This window comes from Phyllostomus hastatus, unplaced genomic scaffold, assembly GCF_019186645.2.
Source record: "Phyllostomus hastatus isolate PE091 unplaced genomic scaffold, TTU_PhHast_1.1 phas_scaffold_501, whole genome shotgun sequence".
NCBI classification, from domain to species: domain Eukaryota; kingdom Metazoa; phylum Chordata; class Mammalia; order Chiroptera; family Phyllostomidae; genus Phyllostomus; species Phyllostomus hastatus.
In genome coordinates, this window is record NW_025334033.1 from 34,579,068 (window position 1) to 34,603,321 (window position 24,254).

The 24,254-nt window shown below is 37.3% G+C and overlaps 1 protein-coding gene across 1 annotated transcript; it reads left to right on the forward strand.

Moving 5' to 3' along the window:
- Positions 1 to 23,644, forward strand: PSMC6 (proteasome 26S subunit, ATPase 6). Its single transcript, XM_045823555.1, has 14 exons — positions 1 to 147; positions 1,352 to 1,431; positions 1,521 to 1,560; positions 1,802 to 1,854; positions 4,137 to 4,204; positions 4,426 to 4,540; positions 6,546 to 6,633; positions 8,535 to 8,596; positions 8,684 to 8,807; positions 9,165 to 9,226; positions 10,821 to 10,941; positions 11,088 to 11,168; positions 19,611 to 19,682; positions 23,148 to 23,644. Exons 1-14 carry the CDS (start codon positions 21 to 23, stop codon positions 23,264 to 23,266), a joined length of 1,212 nt encoding a protein of 403 aa, XP_045679511.1. The 5' UTR covers positions 1 to 20; the 3' UTR covers positions 23,267 to 23,644.
- The last annotated feature ends 610 nt before the right edge of the window (positions 23,645 to 24,254 follow it).

A 24,254-nucleotide genomic window follows, 5' to 3' on the forward strand; every position in this document is an offset into this window, starting at 1 on the left:
CTTCCCCCGCCCGGGCGGCCATGGCCATTCCCGGCATCCCCTATGAGCGACGGCTTCTCATCATGGCGGACCCAAGAGATAAGGCGCTTCAGGACTACCGCAAGAAGCTGCTGGAGCACAAGGAGATCGACGGCCGCCTTAAGGAGTGTGAGTGCATCTTTCTTTCCACATAATCTCGTGCCCGAACACTCTTCTGTCTCTGACAAAGCGGAGGCCTTTGGCGGAGCCCGGCAACCTCGCTCTGGCGATGGGAAGGCCTCGGTCCAGGGACAAGGCGCTTTGTCATCGGGCCCTGAGATTGGGAAGCAGAGCCCCTTCGGCGTGAAGATGGCCCAGTCTGGGCCAGATGACAGAAAGAACATTCCGGAGATGGAATTGAAAGAGGACTAGAGGAGGCTTGGGGAAGAAGCGGGCCAGGGATGCTTCCCAGGTTGGGGTGCAAAGAGGGCAGTGCTGCTGGAGTCCCGGCACTGGAAGAAGGGAAGATACTTAGGTCAAGAAAGTTCAAGCAAGAGATGAGACTCGGGCAGTTGGTGTGTTAGTGGAGTGGAAAGCCGCCCACGGAGCTTGAGGAGTCCATCCGTCATAATAACACTCCTCGTCTCCTCTTGTGCTTTGAGTTGTACTGCATCAGGCACACAGGTTTCCTTTAACTGCTCAGCTAAAGGGGCACTTATATTTTTTGATAGTGCACCTTTTTTGAAAAGCCTGAGTGGTTGAATTAAAAGAAGACCATAATCATGTAACTCTGCGGAGCACTCCACCTGTTGCCCTCATTAGGATAGAAAGTCAGAGAGTAGTAATCCGTGTGGGTAGGTGAAGTGGCGAGAAAGAGGCAGATTTATCACTGACTAGTGTGGCTCAGTGGATTGAATGCCAGATTGGGAACCAAAGGATACCAGGTTCTATTCCCAGTCAGGGTACATGACGGTTGCAAGCCAGGTCACCAGTAGGGGGCCCTGGAGAGGCAACCACCCATTGATGTTTCTGTCTTTCCCCCTCTCTCCCCTTTCTAAAAGTAAATAAATAAAATCCTGGAAAGAAAAGGTCAGACTTTTATCATTTGAATTTGTAGTCACAAATCCGGAAGTGTCAGTGTCTTATCTGTTAAGAATGTAATCTAAAATGTACTCAAACAATAAGTATTGTCAATTAAAAAAATAAAAATATGATGCTTTCTCTTACAGCATTTCGTTTTTATCTGGTACCTACAAACCTCATAATTTCTTTTGTGTTTTGATAGTAGCTATAAAAATTATGTAAAGTGAAATAGACAAACTTAAGTGAGACTTAGTAACAAACTCACTAAGATTATTGTTTAATTAAAAATGTTCACATTATATTATTTCAGTAAGGGAACAATTAAAAGAACTTACCAAGCAGTATGAAAAGTCTGAAAATGATCTGAAGGCCCTACAAAGTGTTGGGCAGGTAGGTAATGGAGTTTGTGGGATATAAGGGGTGATGGTAATTGCTTTTTAGCTCTTGGCAAAAGGTGATCCTTTTTTTCTTCTTCTTAGATTGTGGGTGAAGTACTTAAGCAGCTAACTGAAGAAAAATGTAAGTGTATTAATTGTTAATTAGTAAAGAAAAAAGAGTGGACTCTCTCCCTCCCACCACCACTTTTGAAATGCTTATTATTCTAATGACAATAGTGAAGGTAGATGCTATTCTTGCATAGACTTAATTTTCTTTCAATTACGTATTTTCTTGGAGGACAGAAATAAAACTCAGCCTGCCATCAATGTGGGTATATTTAATTTTTACTTGCTATTTTAAGTTTTTCTTTTTCTTTCTCTAGTCATTGTCAAAGCTACAAATGGACCAAGATATGTTGTGGGTTGTCGTCGACAGGTAACACTTAACATTTGTAATAATTGCTTTATAATTGGCAAAAGTACTTTCATATAAGTTATTTAATTCTTGAGGTAATCAGGCCAGGTATTATGCTCATAACTCACAAAGGTGATTTGCTAAGATATAACTAATTATTAGCAAAGTCTGAACTCAACCCATGGGGTTTGCCTCAGTATTCTCTACTTTCTAGTGTACTGAGTTGTCTCAGTCGGTTCTACAAAACTAGAAATCAAAGACTTTTAGAACTAGAAAATGTCTCAGATCATTTTATTTTAATGTCTTTTTTTGGAAGGGGATTTAAAAGGATTAGACCCTATCAATTACCTATGTTTTAAATTTAAATATTCAGAAATGTTACTTACATACAGTACTATAGCTTAAATTGATTTTGTATGAATTCATTTAAATTAAAAAAACAATTAGAATAGGCAAATTGAAATAACTACACATTTTATTTTTCAGTCATCAAAAATGCCACCGAATGGTTTTAAATTATTAGTAGCCTCTGAATCCAATTTATGTATTACCCTATTTATTCTCTAGGAAGTATCCTTAGGGCATACTTATAAGTTCATTGGGAAGAGCTTTCTCTGAGTATTTGTTATATCACGTTTAGGTTTTAAAACATTGATATAACATGAGTGTAGAATGGAACTTAACCCAGGGGCTAATTCTAAGTTTAGGATTTTGCCTAGCATATAAGTAGGATGACATTTTCTAAACCAAAGTATTAGATGCCTAGTCTGACACAGGATTTTTATGTCCTTTATAGGGCCCTCTGGATGCCAAAAGTTGGCTTTTCCAAGATATTTCATGGTTGTGTGAAGGCAAGGGAGTATCTGAAACCTGGAAAATTTGGCCCTGGCCATGTAGTCCAGTTGATTAGAGAATCATCCCAATATGCCACAGGTTTGATTCATCTGTCAGGGCACATATAAGAATCAACCAGTGAATGCATAAATAAGTGGAATAACAAATTGATGTTTCTCTCTCTCTCTCTCCCCTTGCTCTCTCTTATCCATCCCCCATGCCTCTCTGCCTCACTTCCTGTCTCTCTCAAATCAATAAATAAAAACAAAATAAACAAAAAACTGGGAAATACTGAAAAATCCAGAGTATAGCCTTGGCTGGTGTGGCTCAGTAAATTGAGTGCCAGCCTATGAACCAAAGGGTTGCTGGTTCTACTTCCAGTCAGAGTACATGCCTGGGTTATGGGCCAGGTCCCCAGTTGGGGGCATGTGACGGGCAACCAATGAATGTATCACACACCTTGATGTTTCTCTCCCTCTCTTTCTCCTTCCCTTCCCCTGTCTCTAAAATTAAATAAATTAAATCTACAATAAAAAAGAAAAAAGCCAGAGTATGTATTTCCTGTAGATGTAAATGACCTCCCTCAGGGATCCTGACCAGTACCAAGCCCACAGCCCAGGCATGTGCCCTGACTGGGAATGGAACCAGTTACCTTTCATTCTGCACAACAATGCCCTGGCAACTGAGCCACACTGGTCACGACTTTTTATTTTTCATGTTTTTTTTAATTTATTGATTTTAGAGAAAAAAGAAGAGAGATGGAGGGAAAAATACAACTCGTTGTTATGATTTTTAATGCATTCATTGGTTGATTTTTTTTTTTTTTAAGATTTTATTTACTTATTTTTAGAGAGGGAAGGGAGGTAGATAGAGAGAGAGAGAGAGAAACATCAATGTGCGGTTGCTGGGGTCATGGCCTGCAACCCAGGCACGTACTCTGACTGGGAATCAAACCTGCGACACTGGTTTGCAGCCTGCGCTTCATTGGTTGATTCTTATATGTTCTCTGACCTGATTGAACTTGGAACCTTTGATTATTGGGACGATGCTCTAACCAACTGAGATACCTGGCCAGAGCTCACCTAAAAGATTTCTGTATAACTGCTTTGGCACCAGTTGCCAAAGTTGCTGTATTACAGTGCCTGAATCGAAATAATGAGCAGAACCATATTAAATATGAAGGTAAAATACTAAAGGCCATTGCTTCCTCAAAAACAAGGTCATTGCCACCTCAAACTTTGTGTATTAGTGATTTCATATTTCATGCTGCAGTTGTGCAAAACGGGCAGATGGAAATAACATTGAATTACAACATTTATACCCTCTGTTGTCATGGTGTTTATAACCTAATATTAGTGTTCTCTCTGAAGGGTAAAAATGATTACTTGTCTTCTAAATGTTTGGCTCTTGTTAGAGTGTTAGTCCCCTTTTTAAGTGTTTATGTAACTTCTTTTGTTGTACAAAATTAGCTTGACAAAAGTAAGCTGAAGCCAGGAACAAGAGTTGCTTTGGATATGACTACACTAACCATTATGAGGTAAGTTTTTTATTCTGTATAGTTCATTTTTTGAGAGGGAAGATATGTTTTTTCAGATCATTTGATATTTTGTCATTCTTTTTCTTTTACTAATTCCTAATTAATTTAAACATGTATTTTTATAAAAATCACCAACAGGTGTTTGCTCAAGAGGTCATTTATACTCTATCTGTAGACTGAGCAAAAATACATTTTTAAAAGACAAATACTTGTCATCACAGATATTTGCCAAGAGAGGTGGATCCACTGGTTTACAACATGTCTCATGAAGACCCTGGAAATGTTTCCTATTCTGAGATTGGAGGGCTGTCAGAACAGATTCGGGAATTAAGAGAGGTTGGTGATGTATGCTTTGTTTTCTGAACTTAACAATAAGTAGTATTTCTTTTAAGACTCCTGAAGGGGCCCTGGCTAGTGTAGCTCAGTGGATTGAGTGCAGGCATATAAACCAATGGGTCACTCACTGGTTGATTCCCAGTCAGGGCACATGCCTGGGTTGCAGGCCAGGTCCCCAGTAGGGGGCATGCCAGAGGCAACCACACATTGATGTTTCTTCCCCTCTCTCTCCCCCTCCCTTCCCCTCTCTCTAAAAATAAAATAAATAAATAAAATCTTTTTTAAAAGACTGCTGAAGGGAGAAAGATGATGAGAAATTACTTTGTCCCAATAGTGGTTACTGAATAGTACACATTTAATATTCTTGCTGAGAAAAGAATAGCACTAAATATCTAGCTGTGAAAATTAATAGGTGTTTGTTAATGTGGAGATAATTTGGTGTGAGAAAAATCCTGCTCTTTTTGACAAAGAAGAAAATAGCTAAGAATAATTGATATAATACAATGCCCATGACATTTGTGTTTTTGATTATCGCAATAGGTTACTTGGGTCAGAGCACGCTTGGATAACATGTGTGATGTAGTTTTTCCTATAACCTTATTAGTGTTAGCTTCCCACTCATAGTAAAGTAAGTTACCTGTGTCCTAAGTATATTTTATTTCAGTAGAGCTGTTTACCGCCGTTTAAGAAAATGACTGGCTTTAGGGTGGCTTAAACCTTTTAAGCTCTTAGGTGAAGAATTTAATCAGGGTTGCCTTGCTTGATAGCACAGGTGTCTTCTTAACAATTCTCCTTAAAGCACATTTATTGTCCTATTGACTTCACCCTAATTTAGGATGAAAATACTTAGGAATAAATGAAGACTGTTGGAATGGTTTACATCATCTGATTTAAGTCCTAAGCTAGTAGTTTTCAGACCTCAGTATATTAAATTTTCTGGAACTCTTACTAAAGATATGGATTGCTAGGCCCTCTGCATGGTTTTAATGTAGTAGACTGGGGGTGGGACAAAGGAATTAACATTTAAACAAGCATTCCAGGAATTTATGTAACCAAATTATTTTTTGACCAAGATTGAGGAAGCACTGGCCTAAGTATAAATTAAAGCCTATTCTCACTCTGTAGTTAATGAAGGGTCAACAGGGGAAGAAAAGTGCTTCGTGGAACAGTAAAACCTTGTCTTTTACAGTGATTTGCCACATCAGGCACAGGAGCAGAAAGAATCCCTCCCTCTTCCTCTCACACGCTGACCACATGTGCACATGGTACCCTTTTCCATCTGCATACACTTCAGAACATTGATCTCTCACACTTTTAGCTTGTCTTAATCACACCTCCTGCACTCAACTATGCAATAGAAGTTGATCTCCAAGTTTTTGGCATTATAAAGAGTTTAAATTGGGCAGTTAAACCCTCACTTTTTCTATTCTCATTTTTTTTCCTTGAATCAGTCTTAGGACCTTGAAAGCAGAATATGTGGTTCTTGTAAGGCTGCTGTGATAAACTGCCAATGTGTGAAAATTTTATATACTTTCTTTTCATAGTGGCAGTTATAACACCATATTTCCCCATTTTATAATTTGTGTTGTGTTCCCAAATGCAAAAGAGTATATATCTTTTGATTTTTATTTTTTGAATAAGTGATTTTTTTGTAGTGTAATTTTTTCATTGAGGCACAATTTATATTCATTAAAATGCATAGTTTTAAGTGTACAATTCAAATGTGTTTTGACAGATTATATGCCTGTGTAACCATCACTCTAGTCAAGTGTATAGTTTGTTAAAATAACCACACAGTTTTTAATTAATTAATCTAAAAACATATAACTATTTTTAGATGTAAGAAATATCTGAAGAAAACCCTCTAATATGGTTTTACATAACATAGAATTTTAGACTATTACAAATTATGATGTATATAACTAACTATACTAATACTTAAAATATTTGAAAGTACATCAGAATCTTTACCATCTGTTTAAGAAGCGTACAACTTCTTTTCTAGGTGATAGAATTGCCTCTTACAAATCCAGAATTATTCCAGCGTGTAGGGATAATACCTCCAAAAGGCTGTTTGCTATATGGACCACCAGGTTGGTATTGAATTATGTCCACCTCATTAATGAATGAATTAAGGAATAAAAAAATATAAGTTAGAAATTTAACTTGGGCATTTCCTACCTCCACATTGTTCGGAGTAAGAAAAGATAAGAGGTGTGTGTCTGCTGTTCTCTCAGCATGCCTAGTCCTCTAGTGCCTTATGGGATATATAGTTGATCCTTGAGCAACATGGGATGGGGTTGGGGGCATTGGCCACCCCCCACACAGTCAAAAATCTACATGTGACTTATGACTCCCCCAGAACTTAACTATCCTTAGTATTGTCAGGGATTGGTTCTAGGACCCACAGGGATATCAAAATCTGTGGATGCTCAAGTCCCCTACATAAAATGGCATAGACCAATGCATACAGTTGGCCCTCTGCCTGCACAAACCCCCAACTGTGGACTGAAAACAGTACAGATATTTATTGGAAAAAATCCACATATTAGTGGGTTCGCACATTTCAAACCCATGTTGTTCAAGGGACAACTATATATTTTAACATGCTAAATGTTAAACGTGATTCTAATGTAATGGTCCTACATGGTCCACAGACCTTTGGGTGTCCCTGACACACTTTCAGGGAATCTGCAATGTCAAAACTTATTTTCATAATGCTAGGATGTTAGGTGCTTTTTCACTGTGTTGGTGTCTGTGCCGATCTTGCAAACCCAATGTGGTAGGACTGCTCATGCCATAGCATGAATCAGTTAAGCCAGTGGCACGAAGTGGTGCTCGTAGTCCATGTGTTTTTGACCACTTACTTGGAGTATTTTTTTTAAAGCCAGTTTCACTTAAAATGCCTTTGGTAAAGTAGTAAAAATTATCTTTTAAATTATTTTTTTAAATGTTATTTACATATTTATAGAGAGATAGGAAGGGAAGGAGAGAGAGAAGGAGAGAAACATCAGTGTGTGATTGCCTCTCACACGTTCTCTACTGGGGACCTGGCCTGCAACCCAGGCATGTGCCCTGACTGGGAATAGAATCGGCGACCCTTTGGTTCGCAGGCTGGCACTCAGTCCACTGAGACACACCAGCCAGGGCAAAATTATTAGTGTTATTAAATCTTGATACTTGAATACCATCTTTATTCTGTGTGATGGAATGGAAGATACATATAAAGTACTTTTGTTGCCTATTGAATAGGATAATTAATCTCTTGTGCAACTATTTTCGTTGCTAGCCAATTTAGCTGAAAGAATAATTTATAGATAATCTGTGGTTATCAGACTGGTTATTGGTTATTCATACTGATTATTGGTTACCTGGCACAGTTTTTCACAAATGAATAAAGTTAGCCTGTCATGATAAAGAAAACAACTGACATCATTTGTAGCCAGTGATAAAATTGGACCTTTCAAGGAGAAATTAGAGTTTTTGAAAATTTAATCCAGCACTGTGAGCTTGATAGCTTTCTACTATGTTAACATTTAAAAAGATGAGATTGGTGGTAATACTAACAAGTGTGATTTTTAAATACTGTATAATGAAAAATAACCAACATTTCGAAGATTTCCATAACTTACTAAGTTAATAGTTTCCAAATAATCAATACTTGATATACAGTGTCATGCATGGGTAAAAGATCCATTTAGTGTACAGGACAGATTAATGTATTTTAATGTAACAAGTTTCTATTGTAGTCTATTTATACATAGTGTTTGATATATTTCCAAAGTTATATTCAGTATGCTTAAAATAAGATTACAAGGACCATTTTGAATAAAATTTAAAATTGAATGTAGAAGTACAGTGGAATTTTCACTGGAAATTCTGTTTAGGATTTAGCTTCCATTTTGCAGAATTTACTAGTCAAAGGATTATATTTTCAAAAGGCTTTCGAAAGTTTTACTTTCTGTCTAATTAGAACTTCTTTTGTTATTCCTAGGTACAGGAAAAACACTCTTGGCACGAGCTGTTGCTAGCCAGCTAGACTGCAATTTCTTAAAGGTAAAGGGAAGACTCTTTTTGTAGATGTTGAGATTAAATTTTATTTGAATTATCTTATGTTTACTTTAATGTTTTTTCTTTAATCAGGTTGTATCTAGTTCTATTGTAGACAAGTACATTGGTGAAAGTGCTCGGTTGATCAGAGAAATGTTTAATTATGCTAGGGATCATCAGCCATGCATCATTTTTATGGATGAAATAGATGCTATCGGTAAGAATAACATCTTAAACTTTTGTCTTAAACTTTTCTTGGTAGTGTTAGGAAACTTTTTTAAATCTAAAGGAACTTTTTTCCTTTTTTTCTAATTGCTACTTTTATGAAGTAGCAAAATAAATTGGGTGTTATTTTTTAAAAATTCTTAAAATTTAACCAGTTTTAATGTATAACCTTTGACATTGACAAAATAAGAAATGTTATACCAAAATCATTAATTTTGTCAGTATAATTCTTAATACCTAATTTTTATCTTAATGTTTTTAACCCTAGACACTATCATATCCTATCTTTTAAATGATAGTTATTGAGGAAAAGAATAATGCATATGAGCTTCCATGTAATTATTTTTAGGTGGTCGTCGGTTTTCTGAGGGCACTTCAGCTGATAGAGAGATTCAGAGAACTTTAATGGAGGTAATATGTGGTAAAGGGGGCTTATGGAGAAATCAATGTTTATTGAATAAAGAAGTAAACTCAGATATTTGAAGGTTAAATATGTATCGTAGTTCAAATGAAGAATATACTTGACTGTGAAATTTGAAAATACTGACAGGAATGAACACATTTCTCCACCACACTCTCTAGTAAGAAAATGACTATTAGAAAATAATAGGGGCATCTACAAAATTCCCATTTTGCAGTCAATCAGATATTTAAATTGTATATGGTACTACTTATAGTGTGGGTATGATCTCATGATAGTTTTATTAGACATTTTATGAGTAATGGACATAGTAAAACTAGTGGCAATAAACGAGTTATGTATGAGGCTGCTCTAAAAATCACTAACACTTTCCTTTCTTACTATATTGCTGAGAATGAGAGGAAACTGAATAGTGTTGATAATTGAAGAAGATGGATGCTGGGATAAATGTACATAACACCTTTCCCCATCCCAAAATCTGTGAAAGTAATGGCAAGAGCCCAAATATGTTTTCAACTTCTACAAATAGAAGCTAGGTAGCATAGGTAATGCAATGTCAAATTCTGCCTGGGTATGGGTATTTGAAACTTACTTTTCATAAGTTATACTATTTGCTCAGAAGATATGCAGTATTTTTTTGTTTTGTTTTGTTTTGTTTTTGTTTGTTTTTTTTAATTCATCATAATTCTTTACTTCTTTAAGATTTTTTATTTATTTAATTTAATTAATTAATTTATTTATTTAGAGAGGGAAGGGAGGGAGGGAGGGAGGGAGAGAGACAGACAGACAGACAGACATCAATGTGCGGTTGCTGGGGGTTATGGCCTGCAACCCAGGAATGTACCCTGGCTGGGAATCGAACCTGGGACATTTTAGTTCCCAGCCCGCGCAGATATGCAGTATTTTAAAATTAGTTATAGAGTCTCTTAGAGACCTTAAGTTGAGGTATTTTAAAACAACACTGATATTAGTTTTATTCATGTAACTGGTATGTTAGCTAATGCATTTGGGGAAAGAAATAGACATGTGAGGCCAGGTATATTTTAAAGAGTTTGTTGAATGTGGTTAGGTTTTTCAAAATTCAAGAAAACTTTAAGAAGCAAAGGAAATATGGTTAGTGTCTCACTATTTCTATGTATAGTAGAATTATTTGAAAAGATATTTAATGGAGTTATTATTAAATTTGTAGAAAAATCATTGTGTCTGGTTATCCTAATGTAAATTTTATGTCATGCATGCCATAAGCACTTTATGTGTTAGATTGTATTATTAGCTTTTATTTTTAAAAGTAATGAAAAGAACATTGGAAATCAGATCCACATAGTTTAGTTTTATAATATTTGACAAGATGGAAACCTTCAGACTTACTAAAACTACCTGATAGCTATAAAAAGTATGGATAGTACATTCCTTAACATAAGAGAAAAAACAGGATTCCACAAAATGATCATTTTGAATGTTACATAGCTGTCTGTAGGCAAACATTTCATGGTATTAGGCGTATAAAAGTTGTACCTATGTATTTTTTTAATGGCTAGGATGCTTTGTAAAATCTGTTTATGATTTTTATTTATAAATACTTAGTTACTGAATCAAATGGATGGATTTGATACTCTTCATAGAGTTAAAATGATCATGGCTACAAACCGACCAGATACACTGGATCCTGCTTTGCTCCGTCCAGGAAGATTAGATAGAAAAATACGTGAGTTAAGGCCTTCCACCTGCTGTACATTTCCTTTGTCCTTATTCAGTTCTCTTTCCATACCTTTTCCTTACCCCCTACTTTATTACACAATTAAAGCAAAAAAAATAACTACAAAAGAATTTTTTATAATTTCTTATTTTCAGATATTGATTTACCAAATGAACAAGCAAGATTAGATATATTGAAAATCCATGCAGGTCCCATTACAAAGCATGGTGAAATAGGTAAGGAAATACCCTATTTTTATGTGTATTTACATTTGGTAAATGAAGCCAAAGGCTATCTTACATCATAGTCTATTCAGTCTGGTTTTACTTTCATTTTTAATTGTTGTATTTTATTGATTATGCTGTTACAATTGTCCCACTTTTTTTTCCCTTTTCTCCACTCCACCTGGTACCCCCATTCCCTCCAGCAGTCCCCCCCTTAGTTCATGTCCATGGGTCATACATACGAGTTCTTTGGCTTCTCCATTTCCTGTAATATTCTTAACCTCTTCCTGTCTATTTTGTACCTACCAATTATGCTTCTTATTTCCGGTAGCTTTTCCCCCATCCTCCGCCTCCCCTCTCTGTGCTGATAAGCTTCCACATGATCTTCATTTCTATGACGCTATTCTTGTTCTGGTTGTTTGCCTAGTATTTGTTTTCATTGTTATTTTTTTAGGTTCCGTTGCTGATAGTTGTTTTATTTGTTGTCATTTTACTGTTCATAGTTTTGATCTTCTTATTCTTAGGTAAGTCCCTTTAACTTTTCATATAAAAAGGTGTTGATGATGAAGTTTTTCAGCTTAACCTTGTTTGGGAAGCATTTATCTGTCCTTCAATTCTAAATGATAGCTTTGCTGGATAGAGTAATCTTGGGTATAGGTCCTTCCTTTCCATGTCTTTGAATATTTCTTGCCAGTCCCCTCTTGCCTGTAAGGCTTCTTTTGAGAAATCAGCTGATAATTCTTATGGGAACTCCTTTGTAGATAACTCTCTCCTTTTCTCTTGCTGCTTTTAAGATTCTATCTTTAACTTTTGGCAGTTTAATTATGATGTGTCTTGGTGTGGCCCTCTTTGGGTCCAATTTGTTTGGAACTCTCTAAGCTTCCTAGACTTACATGTCTATTTCCTTCACCAAATTAGGGAAGTTTTCTTTCATTATTTTTCAAGTAAGTTTTCAATTCTTGCTCTTCCTCTTCTTTTGGCACTTCTATGATTCGGATATTCGTACATTTAAATTTGTTCCAGAAGTTCTAAGCCTCTCCTCGTTTTTTTGAATTCATGTTTCTTCTTTGTATTCCAGTGGAATGTTTATTCCTTTTGTTCCAAATCATTGATTTGAGTCCCGGCTTCCTTCCTTTCATTGTTGGTTCTGTGCATATTTTCTGTATTTTACTTTGTATAGCTTTCACTTCTTTATTTTGTGGCCATACTTGATCATTTCTCTAAGCATCCTGATCACCAGTGTTTTGAACGCTGCATCTGATAGGTTAGCTATCTCCATGTTGCTTAGTTTTTTTTCTGGGGTTTTGATCTCATCTTTCATTTGGGCCATATTTCTTTGTCTTCTCAATTTGGCAGCCTCCCTGTGTTTCTGTGTATTGGTAGAGCTGCTTTGACTCTCTGTGTCAGGCCTGTTACATTGTAAGGAGTGGAAACTTAGGTATTTGCCAGGGTAGTGTAACCTGCTTGGTGGCTTTGTGTCTCTGTATGTGGGGGAGGGATCAGAGAGGAAACAATGCTGCTTGGTGGGCTCTCACCCCATTTCCAGTCACATCCCCCACTTCCTGTAAGCAACTAGTGCTCTTTTAGCTGCTGCCCTGGTGCTAATTCCCAGAGTGGGTGGGTTTGCATGCATTCTAGGACCCTGTGGGCCCTTTAAATGGACTCTCCTGAGAGACTGGCAGTTTCTTCCGCCACCCTAACCCCCACCGGTTTTTAAAGCCAGAGGTTATGAGGCTTTATTTTCTGGTGCTGGAACTCTGGGCTACATGGTCTGGCCCGGGGCTGGGATCGCTCACTCCCTAGTTGTCCTTCTTGGGTTTTCCCTGCTGCATGTGAATGTGGGACTGCCCATTTTGCCAGCTAACGCTGCACCACACTGTGTCCTCTCCGCCCCTCCTACCCGTCTGGATGAATGTTTCTTCTTTAAATCCTTGGTTCGGACTTCCATACAGTTTAATTTTCTGGCAGTTCTGGTTGGTTTTTGTTTTTAGTTGGTTATTATCCTTCTTATGGTTGTGTGAGAAGGTGAAGCAAGTTTACCTATGTTCTATCTTGGCTGGAAGTTGTGCTTTATGCCTCAAATCTGATTTTCAATTTAGAAATATTTATTTACCCTCAACGGCATGTTAGGAATTTTTCTAAGTGCTGGGAATATAGCAGTGAAGGAAACTGACAAATTTCTGCCTTTATAGAATATATATTATCAGGGAAAGACAAATAAAGTGAGTAAAATATATAGTATAATGGATGGTAGTAAGTGCTATGGAGAAAAATAAATCAAGAAAAGGGGACTAGGTAATGCCAGGGACGGGTATGCATATGTGCATGTGTGCCTGTGTGTTTATATAAACGTAAATGGAGGTGCGAAGGGGGCGGCCTTACAAAGAGGGTAATGTTTAAGCAATGGCCTGCAAAGGTGAAGGAACTAAATATGGATATTTGAAGGGAAATTATGCAGAGGAAGCAGCAAGTAAGAAGGCATTGAAGAAAGTATTTGTCTGGAACATTCTAGAGCAGCAAAGAGGCCACGGTGTTAGTGGCAGAGTAAATGGGACAGTAGTAGCAGTAAGTGAAATCATAGAAGTAATGAGGACCAGATTGTGTAGAGCCTTACTGAGTCCACCATGTAGGAACTTTAATTTTAATTTTAGAGATATGGATGCCATTGGAGGATTGTGAGCAAAGGAATGATCTTTCTCTTATTTTGAACTTTTTATTGTAGAAAACTAGAAATAATAAAAGTAGAATTAAGCGTATAATGAACTTCTGACCCCAGGTACTCATTCATCACTTAGCCTCAGTAATTATTAACTCTACGGATGAAACTTCTCATCTATAATGTCACCTACCCCTTATCGTCTCTCTATTTTTAAAAAGCAAATCTCAGCGTTATATCTGTAAATGTTTCATTTTATCTGTAAATATTTTAAAATTCACTTAGGCTAAAAGATTATTATAGATACATGAAAAAGGAAAAGAAGCCAGAGGATTAGATAGGTTATTTCAGTGATCCAGGCAAAGCTGGTGACTTGGTCCACAGTGGTTTTAAAGTAATGAGATTTTTGGATATATTTTGAAAATAGAGGTGACAAAATTTGCTGATAAATTGGATGTGGCGTGGGAGCTAAAGAGAACCAGGGAAGACCTAGGTTTTTGACTTGCATAACTGAAATGATGAAGTTACTATCGATAAAAAATAAATAAGGGAAGACTGGAAAGATTTGGTTTTAAAGGGAGAATAAGGAATTTGATTCTGGATATATTAAATTTGAGGTGCCAATTAGATATCCACATGTAGATATTGATTAGTAATCCTTTATGCATCAATAGTTTGTTGGGATGGTCTATGCTTGATGTATAAACGTGGGTAATAGCATAAAAATGGTTTTAAAGTATTGAGATTATATGAGATTTCTGAGGAAGTGAATGTGGATAGAGAAAAGATTCAAAAATTGAGCTAATTCTGACATTAAGAAGTTGAGATGAAGAACCATAAAAGGAGATTAAGAGGGTATAGTCACAGAGTTAGGAGTAGAACCAGGAGCTGGTGGTATCCTAGAAGACAAATGAAGAAGTTGTTATAAGGAGGGATTAATTCCCTGTGAAATGCTGACAATGGGTCAGATAAGAGTTCTGAGAATGGGTTTTGGGATATACTGTATAGAGATCATCAGTGACTTACCAGAAACAATTTCTTTGGAGAGGTGGGAAAGCAAGCCTACTTCAAATGGGTTTCACAAAGATTGGAGAGACATTGAGTTTAGACATTTCTTTCAATGAATTTTTTAAAGTATATTTTATTGATTATGCTATTACAGTTTTCCCAGTTTTTCTCCCTTTATCCCCCCTCTGCCCTGTACCCCTCAACCCTCCAGCATTCACCCCGCCTTAATTCACATGCTTGAGTTGTACATATAAGTTCTTTGACTTCTCTGTTTTCTATACCATTCTTAACCTTTCCCTGTCTATTTTATGTCTACCAACTACGCTTCTTATTCCCTGTACCTTTACCCCCTACCTTTTCCCTCCCCTTCCCCTCTTCCCCACTGAAACCCCTCTATGTGATGCCCATTTCTCTGATTCTGTTCCTGTTCTAGTTGTTTGCTTAGTATTTGTTTTTGTTGTTATTGCTTTAGGTTCAGTTGTTGATAGTTATGATTTTGTTGTCATTTTACTATTCATAGTTTTTGATCTTCAATTTCTTAGATAAGTCCCTTTAACATTTCATATAATAAGGGCTTGATGATGATGAACTCTTTGAACTTGGCCTTATCTGAGAAGCACTTTCTCTTTCTAAATGAGAAGCTCTTCCATTCTAAATGAAAGCTTTGCTGGGTAGAGTTATCTTGGATGTAGGTCCTTGACTTTCATGACTTGGAATACTTCATTCCAGCCCCATCTTGCTTAGAAGATTTCTTTTGAGAAATCAGCTGATAGCCTTATGGGAACTCCTTTGTAGGTAACTCTCACCTTTCCTCTTGCTGCTTTTAGGATTCTTTGTCTTTAATCTTGGGTAACTTGATGATGTGACTTGGTGTGTTCCTGTTTGGGTCCAACTTCTTTGGGTCTCTCTGGCTTCCTGGACTTCCTGGAATTCTATTTCCTTGGCCAGATTGGGGAAGCTTTCCTTCATTATTTGTTCCAGTAAGTTTTCAACTTCTTGCTCTTGTTTTTCTCCTTCCGGTACCCCTATAAGTTGGATATTGGAATGTTTAAAGTTGTCCCAGAGGTTCCTAAGCTTCTCTTCATTTTTTTGAATTCTTGTTTCTTCATTCTGTTCTGGTAGGGTGTTTATTTCTTCCTTTTCTTCCAAATCATTGATTTGAGCCCCAGTTTCTTTCCCTTCAATGTTGGTTCCCTGTATATTTTCCTTTATTTCACTTTGTGTAGCCTTCCTTCGTTCTTTCATTTTGTGACAAAGCTCAATCAGTTCTGTGAGCATCTTGAATACCAGGGCTTTGCACTCTCCATCAGATAGGTTGGCTATTTCCTCATCGCTTAGCTCATTTTCTGGAGTTTTGCTCTGTTCTTTCATTTGGGCCCTATTTCTTTGTCTTGGCGCACCTGTTAAGTTGTAAGGGGGAGGGGCCTTAGGTATTCACCAGGGTAGGGCAACCCTCTTTGCCACACTGTGGTGCTATCTGTGGTAGAGGGGCCAGAGGAGGAACAATGCAGCTTGTTTGCTGGGTTCTAGCCCCACTTTCCAACAAACTCGTGTGAGACTGGGAGTTTCTGCCATGGTGGCAATCCCTACTGTAGTCCACAGTGAGCTCTGAGTCTTGGTTTCCCATTCAGCCAGCCCTGCCTGTGCTGTCTGCTGCCTCACTACAGGTCCTTTCAGCCAGCTCTACTGGAGAGGTCTGCCACCTTGCCCCTGGTTCTGTCGGCCAGCCCCTGCCTAGCTATGCGGTCTGGTCAGCTGCCTCACTGAGGGCCCTTTCAGCCATCCCTGCCCACACAGTCCACCACCTTGCCACAGGTTCTCTCTGTCTGCCCCATCTCCCTCCTACTGGTCTGGTTGGTCTGGTTGACTGTTTCTTTTCATTCCTTGGTTGTTGGATTTCCATGGAGTTTGATTTTCTGGCACTTCTAGTTGTTCGTTGTTTTTAGATTGGTTGTTATCCTCATTTTAGTTGTGCAAGGAAGCGAAGGGTTTCTACCTATGCCTCCATCTTGGCCTGAACTCTTCTTTAAAGGAGTTCTATAGCAAAGAGGAGAAGAAAAAGAGCTGTAGCAGAAATGGAGATAAGGATTTGGGGAAGTACTCATTAAGATAGAACTTAATTTTTATGCTGATGGTATAATCTAGGAGAGGGAGAAATTGAAAATGCACTTTTCTTGAAGAGGAGTTGGCCCTGTCTATGAGCATATCTTACCGAACAGACCCATGGAGAGGGGACGATATACTGTTACCAAGTGGACCCCCCCTTTTTCCCAGGTCCCCCTGTACTGCTTTTGGCTTGCCCACTGCCAGGGAATTATAGCTCTCAATGCCAGGGATTGGTGAAAAGGAATGGAATTATTTATTCAAAAAGTTATACAGACTTAGACTCTTAATTAAAATCTCAAAGTCCCTTAAAACACCCACAAACACACACAATCTTTCATTCCCCTCTTTGCCCAGTCTGGGGTACCATATCTCAGGAAAAGAAATAGAAGTCTGTAGCTCAGGTAGTCCCTGGCTCTTCCCAGTAATCCGTGATCAGCTCAGCTGGCAGGCCTCCCTCAGTTCCCAGCACCGTCAGCTGTGTTGCTGGGATCTCTAGTTCTTAATCTAAAACCATGTGACACCTTCTCCTGGTCCACCAGCAAGAAAGAGTCCTTTCACCTGATTCCTTCCTGCACAGTCTCTTCTGCATTCTTCCAAACTGCTGAGAGTGTGCTCCATGCTGCTACATCCTGTCTTCCGGCTTCCTAAGCTTCATGGCAAAGGGAGACCGAAAACTGTGCTGATCTCCCTTTCTATCCCTTTCTCCCCAAAAGCTGAGTGGTCTCCCTTTTTCATGACTGCTGCACCTGGGTTCCTCAGCAGCCCCATTTTGGACTCCTCCCACAATCAGCTACACCTGCCCGCATTCCTATATTTTTTCCAGCACTGGGGTGCCATAGTAAGTCTGGGCAGGCATGGCCCCATGGTGTGGAGCCAGTCAACTCTAAGCTCTCATGCAGGTGCTGTAACCAGGGAGAGTTGCCTCCCAGTTATGTCATGGGTTGGAGTCACTCCCATCTCCCTGGCTCAAAGCTTGGCCAAAGCTACTTAACATATCCATGAAACCAGTTAAAAGTTATAGATATGTTAAATGACTATGCTTGAGGTTAAGTTGGAAAACTGTTGGTATGCAAAACAACTCTCAATTGCCCTGCTTGCTCCATGTGTCCTATCCCCCAGTTCAGACTTGTGGGGATGAGGACATCTTATATCTTTTTAATGTTTCCTAGACCCCATTACAAATCCTTGTTTGGGGGCCCACCTGGCTGCACTCTGTTACACACAGACTTCATTTACAAGAAGAAGAGGGAAGGCAGAATATATAGATGCTGATGATGATAGGTTCTCAATAATGGCAGGAACTTCTAGAATTTTTCTTCTGAATACTTTTATTTTCTAATTGAAATAGGAAGCAAGCTCAGAGTCAAGATGGGAAAGGATTGTTAAAGATTTAAGGACAGAGGAGAGGTTATAAAATATTTATTTATAGGTTTGAGAGATTGGACTAGGGTAGAGGCCAACAAACCATGGGTTGGGGGCAAAATGCTATCTGCCTTCTGTTTTTGTAAATACAGCTCTGTTATAACACAACCCTTTATTTGTAGTTTGTCTATGACTGCTTTCACACTCTAACCGCAGAAATGAGTACTTTTGACAGAGACCTTATGCCTACAAAGCCTAAAAAATATTTACTATCTGGCTCATTACAGAAAGTTGGCTGACCCCTGGATTAAAAGAATCTAGTATAATTACTAAGCAACTCTTAAAAACCCTTTAGAAGTTAATGGTCCAAAACAATTATAATTAGTTTATTATTGCCCCTCACTAATTTTTTCATTACTCATGTGAAAGAGTTTTGAGCTGGAAGGCCTGGGCTGAACTAAAAATGTCAATTTATAGATTTCTTTCAATACTGAGCTCTTGCTAGGTGCCATATACTGTGTTAACCTTGGGAATCCCTAATCTCAGGAAGTTTACTATTAATTTAGATCTGAATGAAGACTAATTAATGAATATTTGTATGATTTCTAATAGAAATTGACACGCTCTGGATTGTCTGATAAAGGGTGTCTCAAAAGTTACTTACATTGTAGAGGTTTATTCTGTCTCTTATTTTTCTCCCCATTCTGTATCAAGTCCATAACTGCTATCCCACACCAGCAGTTCTTTAAGTCTGTCATGTGACTAGAAAGGTCACTTAATAATTATTGTTATCATTAGATCTGATACCACTCGGAGCCTACACAAAAACCAGGAAAGCTACCCAATGCTTGATCTAGCATGTGAAAATTCCATGATAAAATTATTTCTGATGACTATTTTGGTATATTTATATTTGTCTTATGTGATTAAATTCCACTGTTGTTACAGTTTGTTTTGGATGCCTTGGTTTATTCAAATTAAATATTTGTTTACAGTTTTAATGAGTTATACTTGACTGATAATCTGAAGTTCACATGGGCATAACTGTTTCACTGCATAGAAAATTAACATGTTTTCAGATATTGAGCATATTTCTTGGTTTTAAAGTTTCAGAAGTATGTTTATTTCTGAATAAATACTTGGTGCTGGTTTACTTAACAGAAGTATAGCTTGTGGTTTTTAATATTGTAGAACATTAACAGAGATGAGGCCTAGCTGATCAAATTCAAAGCAAGCTCTTCAGTTTAAATTTTTCACGTGAGCATAAATCAGAAAGAGGTCTCTTTTTAAAAACTAATTTCCACTATTTTTTTCCTAAACAGATTATGAAGCAATTGTGAAGCTTTCAGATGGCTTTAATGGAGCAGACCTAAGAAATGTTTGTACTGAAGCAGGTATGTTTTTAAAGTAGTTTTTGTTGTTGATTTTTATTTACATTGCTAAAAATGTGTTGAGTTTGTCTAAAAGTAGAGCCTGGGCTTTGTAAGGAATTGGGTACTTGTTTTGGGGGACAGATTTGAAGAAGCAGGAAAGAACAGGGCAAGTGAGATGGGAAAAGGGAAAGTTATAAGGGTATACCATGGCGGGGGGTTGATTTTTGAAGAGACCCTCAGAAAAACATACAGAATGCCATTTATGATTACCCTGTTACAAGACGTAAGACTGGCATTTATTTTCCAGCTCTCATCCCCCATTTGATGAGACTTACTCTTTGGAATGTTAACTCTTTTGCACTTCTGGATGCCTTAGAGTAGAATGTGGAAAGATAGACATGTGATAGGATACTGGTTCCCTGAAGTAAGTATGAGGCTGTACAGAATTGTTTGCCCACACCCATGGCTGAACTGAGACTGGGACAGCACCAGAGGAATCTGCTACAAAGTGGATGACATTCTTTTTGATGCTAGCCTATCAGTACTAAGCTTTGAAAATTGATTTATGAATTTTGTGTTCATTCAACTTGTAAAATATAATAGTTTTTAAGTATTATTTTCTCTATGGATTGTGTCTTATTTTTATTTTTGGTACTAAGTGGCTTTAAAACCCTACATAGAGTCAATTAGTCTTTGTCCTCCACACAGAATCTTAAAATGGAAAAAATGTCTATGATAAAGTGTTACAATATGTGGTTACCTCTTTTTCATATCACCTTACGCCTATTTTAGCATTTCTTGTAAATTCAACACAGCATTTAAAGAGGCTGGCTCCTCAGGCATAGCTTTTCCATAGGAGTATCTTTGTGGGTATATTGTGACTCAGTATCTGAATCAAAGATCTACAGGTCTAGAAACCCTCAGTATGAATCAGAGTAAATCATGCTCACAAAGACTTATTAATGAATAAAAATATATTAAGAGGTAAATTGTCATGTGACTTGAAGTACCTGAAATAGTTTATGACATTTTCTTTCCAAAATCTATATCAACCAACTTAATTATTAAAAAGCTTGCTTTAGTGAAAATGGAATCCAAACAAAAGCAGTGTCAAAATCTCAAAGGCTGATAACATAAAATTATGATGATCTCTTTTTTTCCACATATATAAAAAATTATTTTTAGGTATTTCCAAAAAGGAACTATAACTTCTGTGTAGATTAGCATTATAGCTTTTTAGTTGGGATATTCACATCTGGAGACATACTGAAAAATTTTTTTTTTTTTAATTAGACTTCAAACTTTTTTTGTTAATTCTGTAAGTTAAAACACTATATTCAGTTATGGTTGCATTTTCCTTTCAAATGTAGAGATTTTCATGCTTTCTTGTTGGGGAGTTCTGCCCACAGGACACCGGCCCCCGCCCCCCGGCCGCAATGGATGAGATTAGGTCTACCAAGACATGATCTGCTTGGGGAGGAAAGGTGGTTGATCTCTCCAAGGAGAAGGACCAGGAGCCTGTTCCTCAATGGGCTTTTATTGGGTTCATTTGCACAGGATAAAGCTCATTAATCATTGTCAGGTAGTAAGGATCAAACAATAGATAACAAAGAACTCTGAGGGCCTATTTTGAGTCAGGGTCACATAGCCAAAGAGCTGTAAAACTTTGAGGAACAAACTTACTTCTTCCTTGGACCCTTATCATTTAATTGAGCATTCTAAACAAAGCAGGTTTCATAGGATTTTACATATTCTTTCTTAGGCCTGATCGCCTGGGGAACCCGCCCTTTCCAACACAGAGCTGCACCACCTTCTGTCATTGTTTCAGACTTGGGTGGAGCAAGGGAAGTAAGGCAGCCAAGAGATTAGGAGACTTCTTGCAGACAGAATGAGGACTCAGGCTTTGTCAAAGCCAAGGGGTGAGGGTCCATCACCCGCTTTTGCTGTACCCCCCAAAGTCCTTCCTTGGGGGCCTCCCACATGATCGTGCCTGTCTTAGGTCATTCCCCCCTTGGGGAATCTTACCTGTCATTAGCTAACTGACCAAGCTTTGGGGGCCAGTTATGGATGAAGTAAAAGGAGCAGAAGCGCTGCTCCTGCCAGGGAGATAAGCTTTTGTCTCCTCAGTGGCTTATGGTCCAAGGTTGCTCCCTCAGCCTTAGCCTTGGCGGGGTTACAGCTTCTGAAACTAGGCAGGGTGATACCCAACACTTTCTGGATTAGTATGTATCTCAGCTTCATTCATTTACTAAATCTGGAAACACAGGTTTGGAAAAATAACTTTCCTAATTTAGTTGTAGCCTTCTAAACAAATTTTAAAACTACAGTATTAAAAAATCATTAAAAATTTTCTATTCATCTCTTTTCTCAGGACAACATAGAGTAGCTATTTTCAAGGCTCCTGGTAATTAGAAATCTTTAAAGGGAAGATAGGAAGTAACCCTCGAAATCTATTCAAACCCATTCATTTTATATAAGTGAAAATTCAATATAAGCAGATCCTCAATGAAAATATTAGTAGGATGCATTTAATTAGTAGATAGTGATACCTTATTGGCTGTAGGTTGTCATCAAATTGGGAGTCTCTGAAGACCTGGGATCTATATCTGTGATACAACTACATAAAGTTAAAAAGGAAAAACACAAACAAAAACTTTTATCCCTTTGTCAATCAGCATTTGAAAAGTCACATCAGAAACTTAAAGGAAAAAAATTGAATTGTGATACTTGAATAGGAAAGTCATTAAAATGTCAATTTGCATATAAATAGCATAATTGTAATATGTGAATAATGGCACTGGGTTTTGTTAAAGCCCACTTTTGGCTTTTTTAAATGTCTTATTCTCTGTACTTTGATTATTAACAAGTAAGGGCTGTCAGAATTACTGAAGGTGTTTTGTGTTTTCCCAAACCATATATGCACTGCTTCCTTTCAAGGAACTGCTGCTTGTAGAGTTAGGAAACCACTGCTTAGCCCTGGCTGGTGTGGCTCAGTGGATTGAGCACTTGCGGCCTGCAAGGTGCTGTTTCAATTCTGGGTCAGGGCACATGCATGGGTTGCAGGTCAGGCCCCCAGTTGAGGCCTGCAATCAAAGTTCCTCTCCCTTTTTCTCCTTCCCCTTTCTCTAAAAATAAATAAAATCTTTATTTAAAACAAAGATACGGTTGCTTAAAGTGTGTATATTTTGTTTATAGTTGGATTTTGTTTTCAAGTTGCCATTGAATACAGAGATTGTGTGATTCGGATTTTAAATATTCAGATAATTGTCTCATTGTTTTCTAGCTTTTGGTTTAGAAAATAATGCTCATGATTGCTATGGAAATTTACTGAACAATGAAAGTAATTTTTAACAAATCAGAACTACTGATTCAGAAGTAGTAAATGTAGGCTTCTTCATTTATTCCAAAGAATTACATTATTTAGTTTTCTTATAATACATAACTCACATATTATATAAAGCAGTTATGTTGTTTTATTCTCCACAGGTATGTTTGCAATTCGTGCTGATCATGATTTTGTAGTACAGGAAGACTTCATGAAAGCAGTCAGAAAAGTGGCTGATTCTAAGAAGCTAGAGTCAAAATTAGACTACAAACCTGTGTAATATACTGTAAGGATTTTGATGGATGTGCATAAACAGACATTGGCTTAATGTAAAAATGAAGTTAAGGAAAATAATGTACGTATTGGCAATGATCTCATTAAAAGTGTATGAATAAAGAGATGAATAACAAAACTTAGTAATTCAGTAATTTTACATTGAAGATTGGTACAGAAGAAATATGTATATTTGTTAATGCTGCATTTATTGCAGCAGAAGTTATAAAAGAGTATGTTGTGGCTTTTCGTATTTGCTGTGTGGGCATTTTGTAAAACACTGAAAATGATTTGAGATAGTAGTACAAAGAGCATTTCTTATGACATATGTCATTTGTTTTCCTCATCCTAAAAAGTTGAATAAAATCTGTTTGACTCAGCTCTACACATACTGTCTTTTATAAAACTACATTTACTATATAGTCCTTTAGGGTTTTTAGTAAGTAAACTATTTAATAACCAAGGTAAAGTTGCATTTAGATTGTTGGCATTTGAACTTTAATTTAAAACAGTACCCACCCTGTTTTCATAACAGTATCTTGTTATGTGTTTTTATGTCTACGTCTATGTCTGTTCCTCCTTCCATAAAGTCTTTATTCAATTTCCACCTACTATGATTTAGGCTGTGTAATAGTTCATTGAAATAGTACAGGCACATCCATAACTTTTAAGATTATGATTGAAAGTAATATTCTGTAATAAATGTGACTTAGTTTTCTTAAGTTATATGAGATGAAAGTTCCCTTTTTAGAATGTTAAGGTATGGACCTTCTTCCCAGAAAAATTCACACATAACTATATGCAATTTTGCAAATACTAAAAGTTAAGGAGATTTATTATTTTACAAGCTCACCCATGAACTCTGTAGGTGTCTATGGATACCAGACTAAGAGTGTCTGATGTAGGTAGATGTTGATGTCAGAAATGTTCACAAAAAAAGTCCTGTTAGCTGTACACAGTTCTTGTTTATATCATGTGGCAATTAAAGCTTTAAC

Excerpts from the sequence above, each read along its gene's own strand:
- PSMC6 (XM_045823555.1), top strand. The coding sequence starts at position 21 with ATGGCCATTCCCGGCATCCCCTATGAGCGACGGCTTCTCATCATGGCG. Across the intron at positions 1,561-1,801 it reads GCAGCTAACTGAAGAAAAAT|TCATTGTCAAAGCTACAAAT; the intron begins GTAAGTGTATTA and ends TTCTTTCTCTAG. Across the intron at positions 6,634-8,534 it reads TTTGCTATATGGACCACCAG|GTACAGGAAAAACACTCTTG; the intron begins GTTGGTATTGAA and ends TGTTATTCCTAG.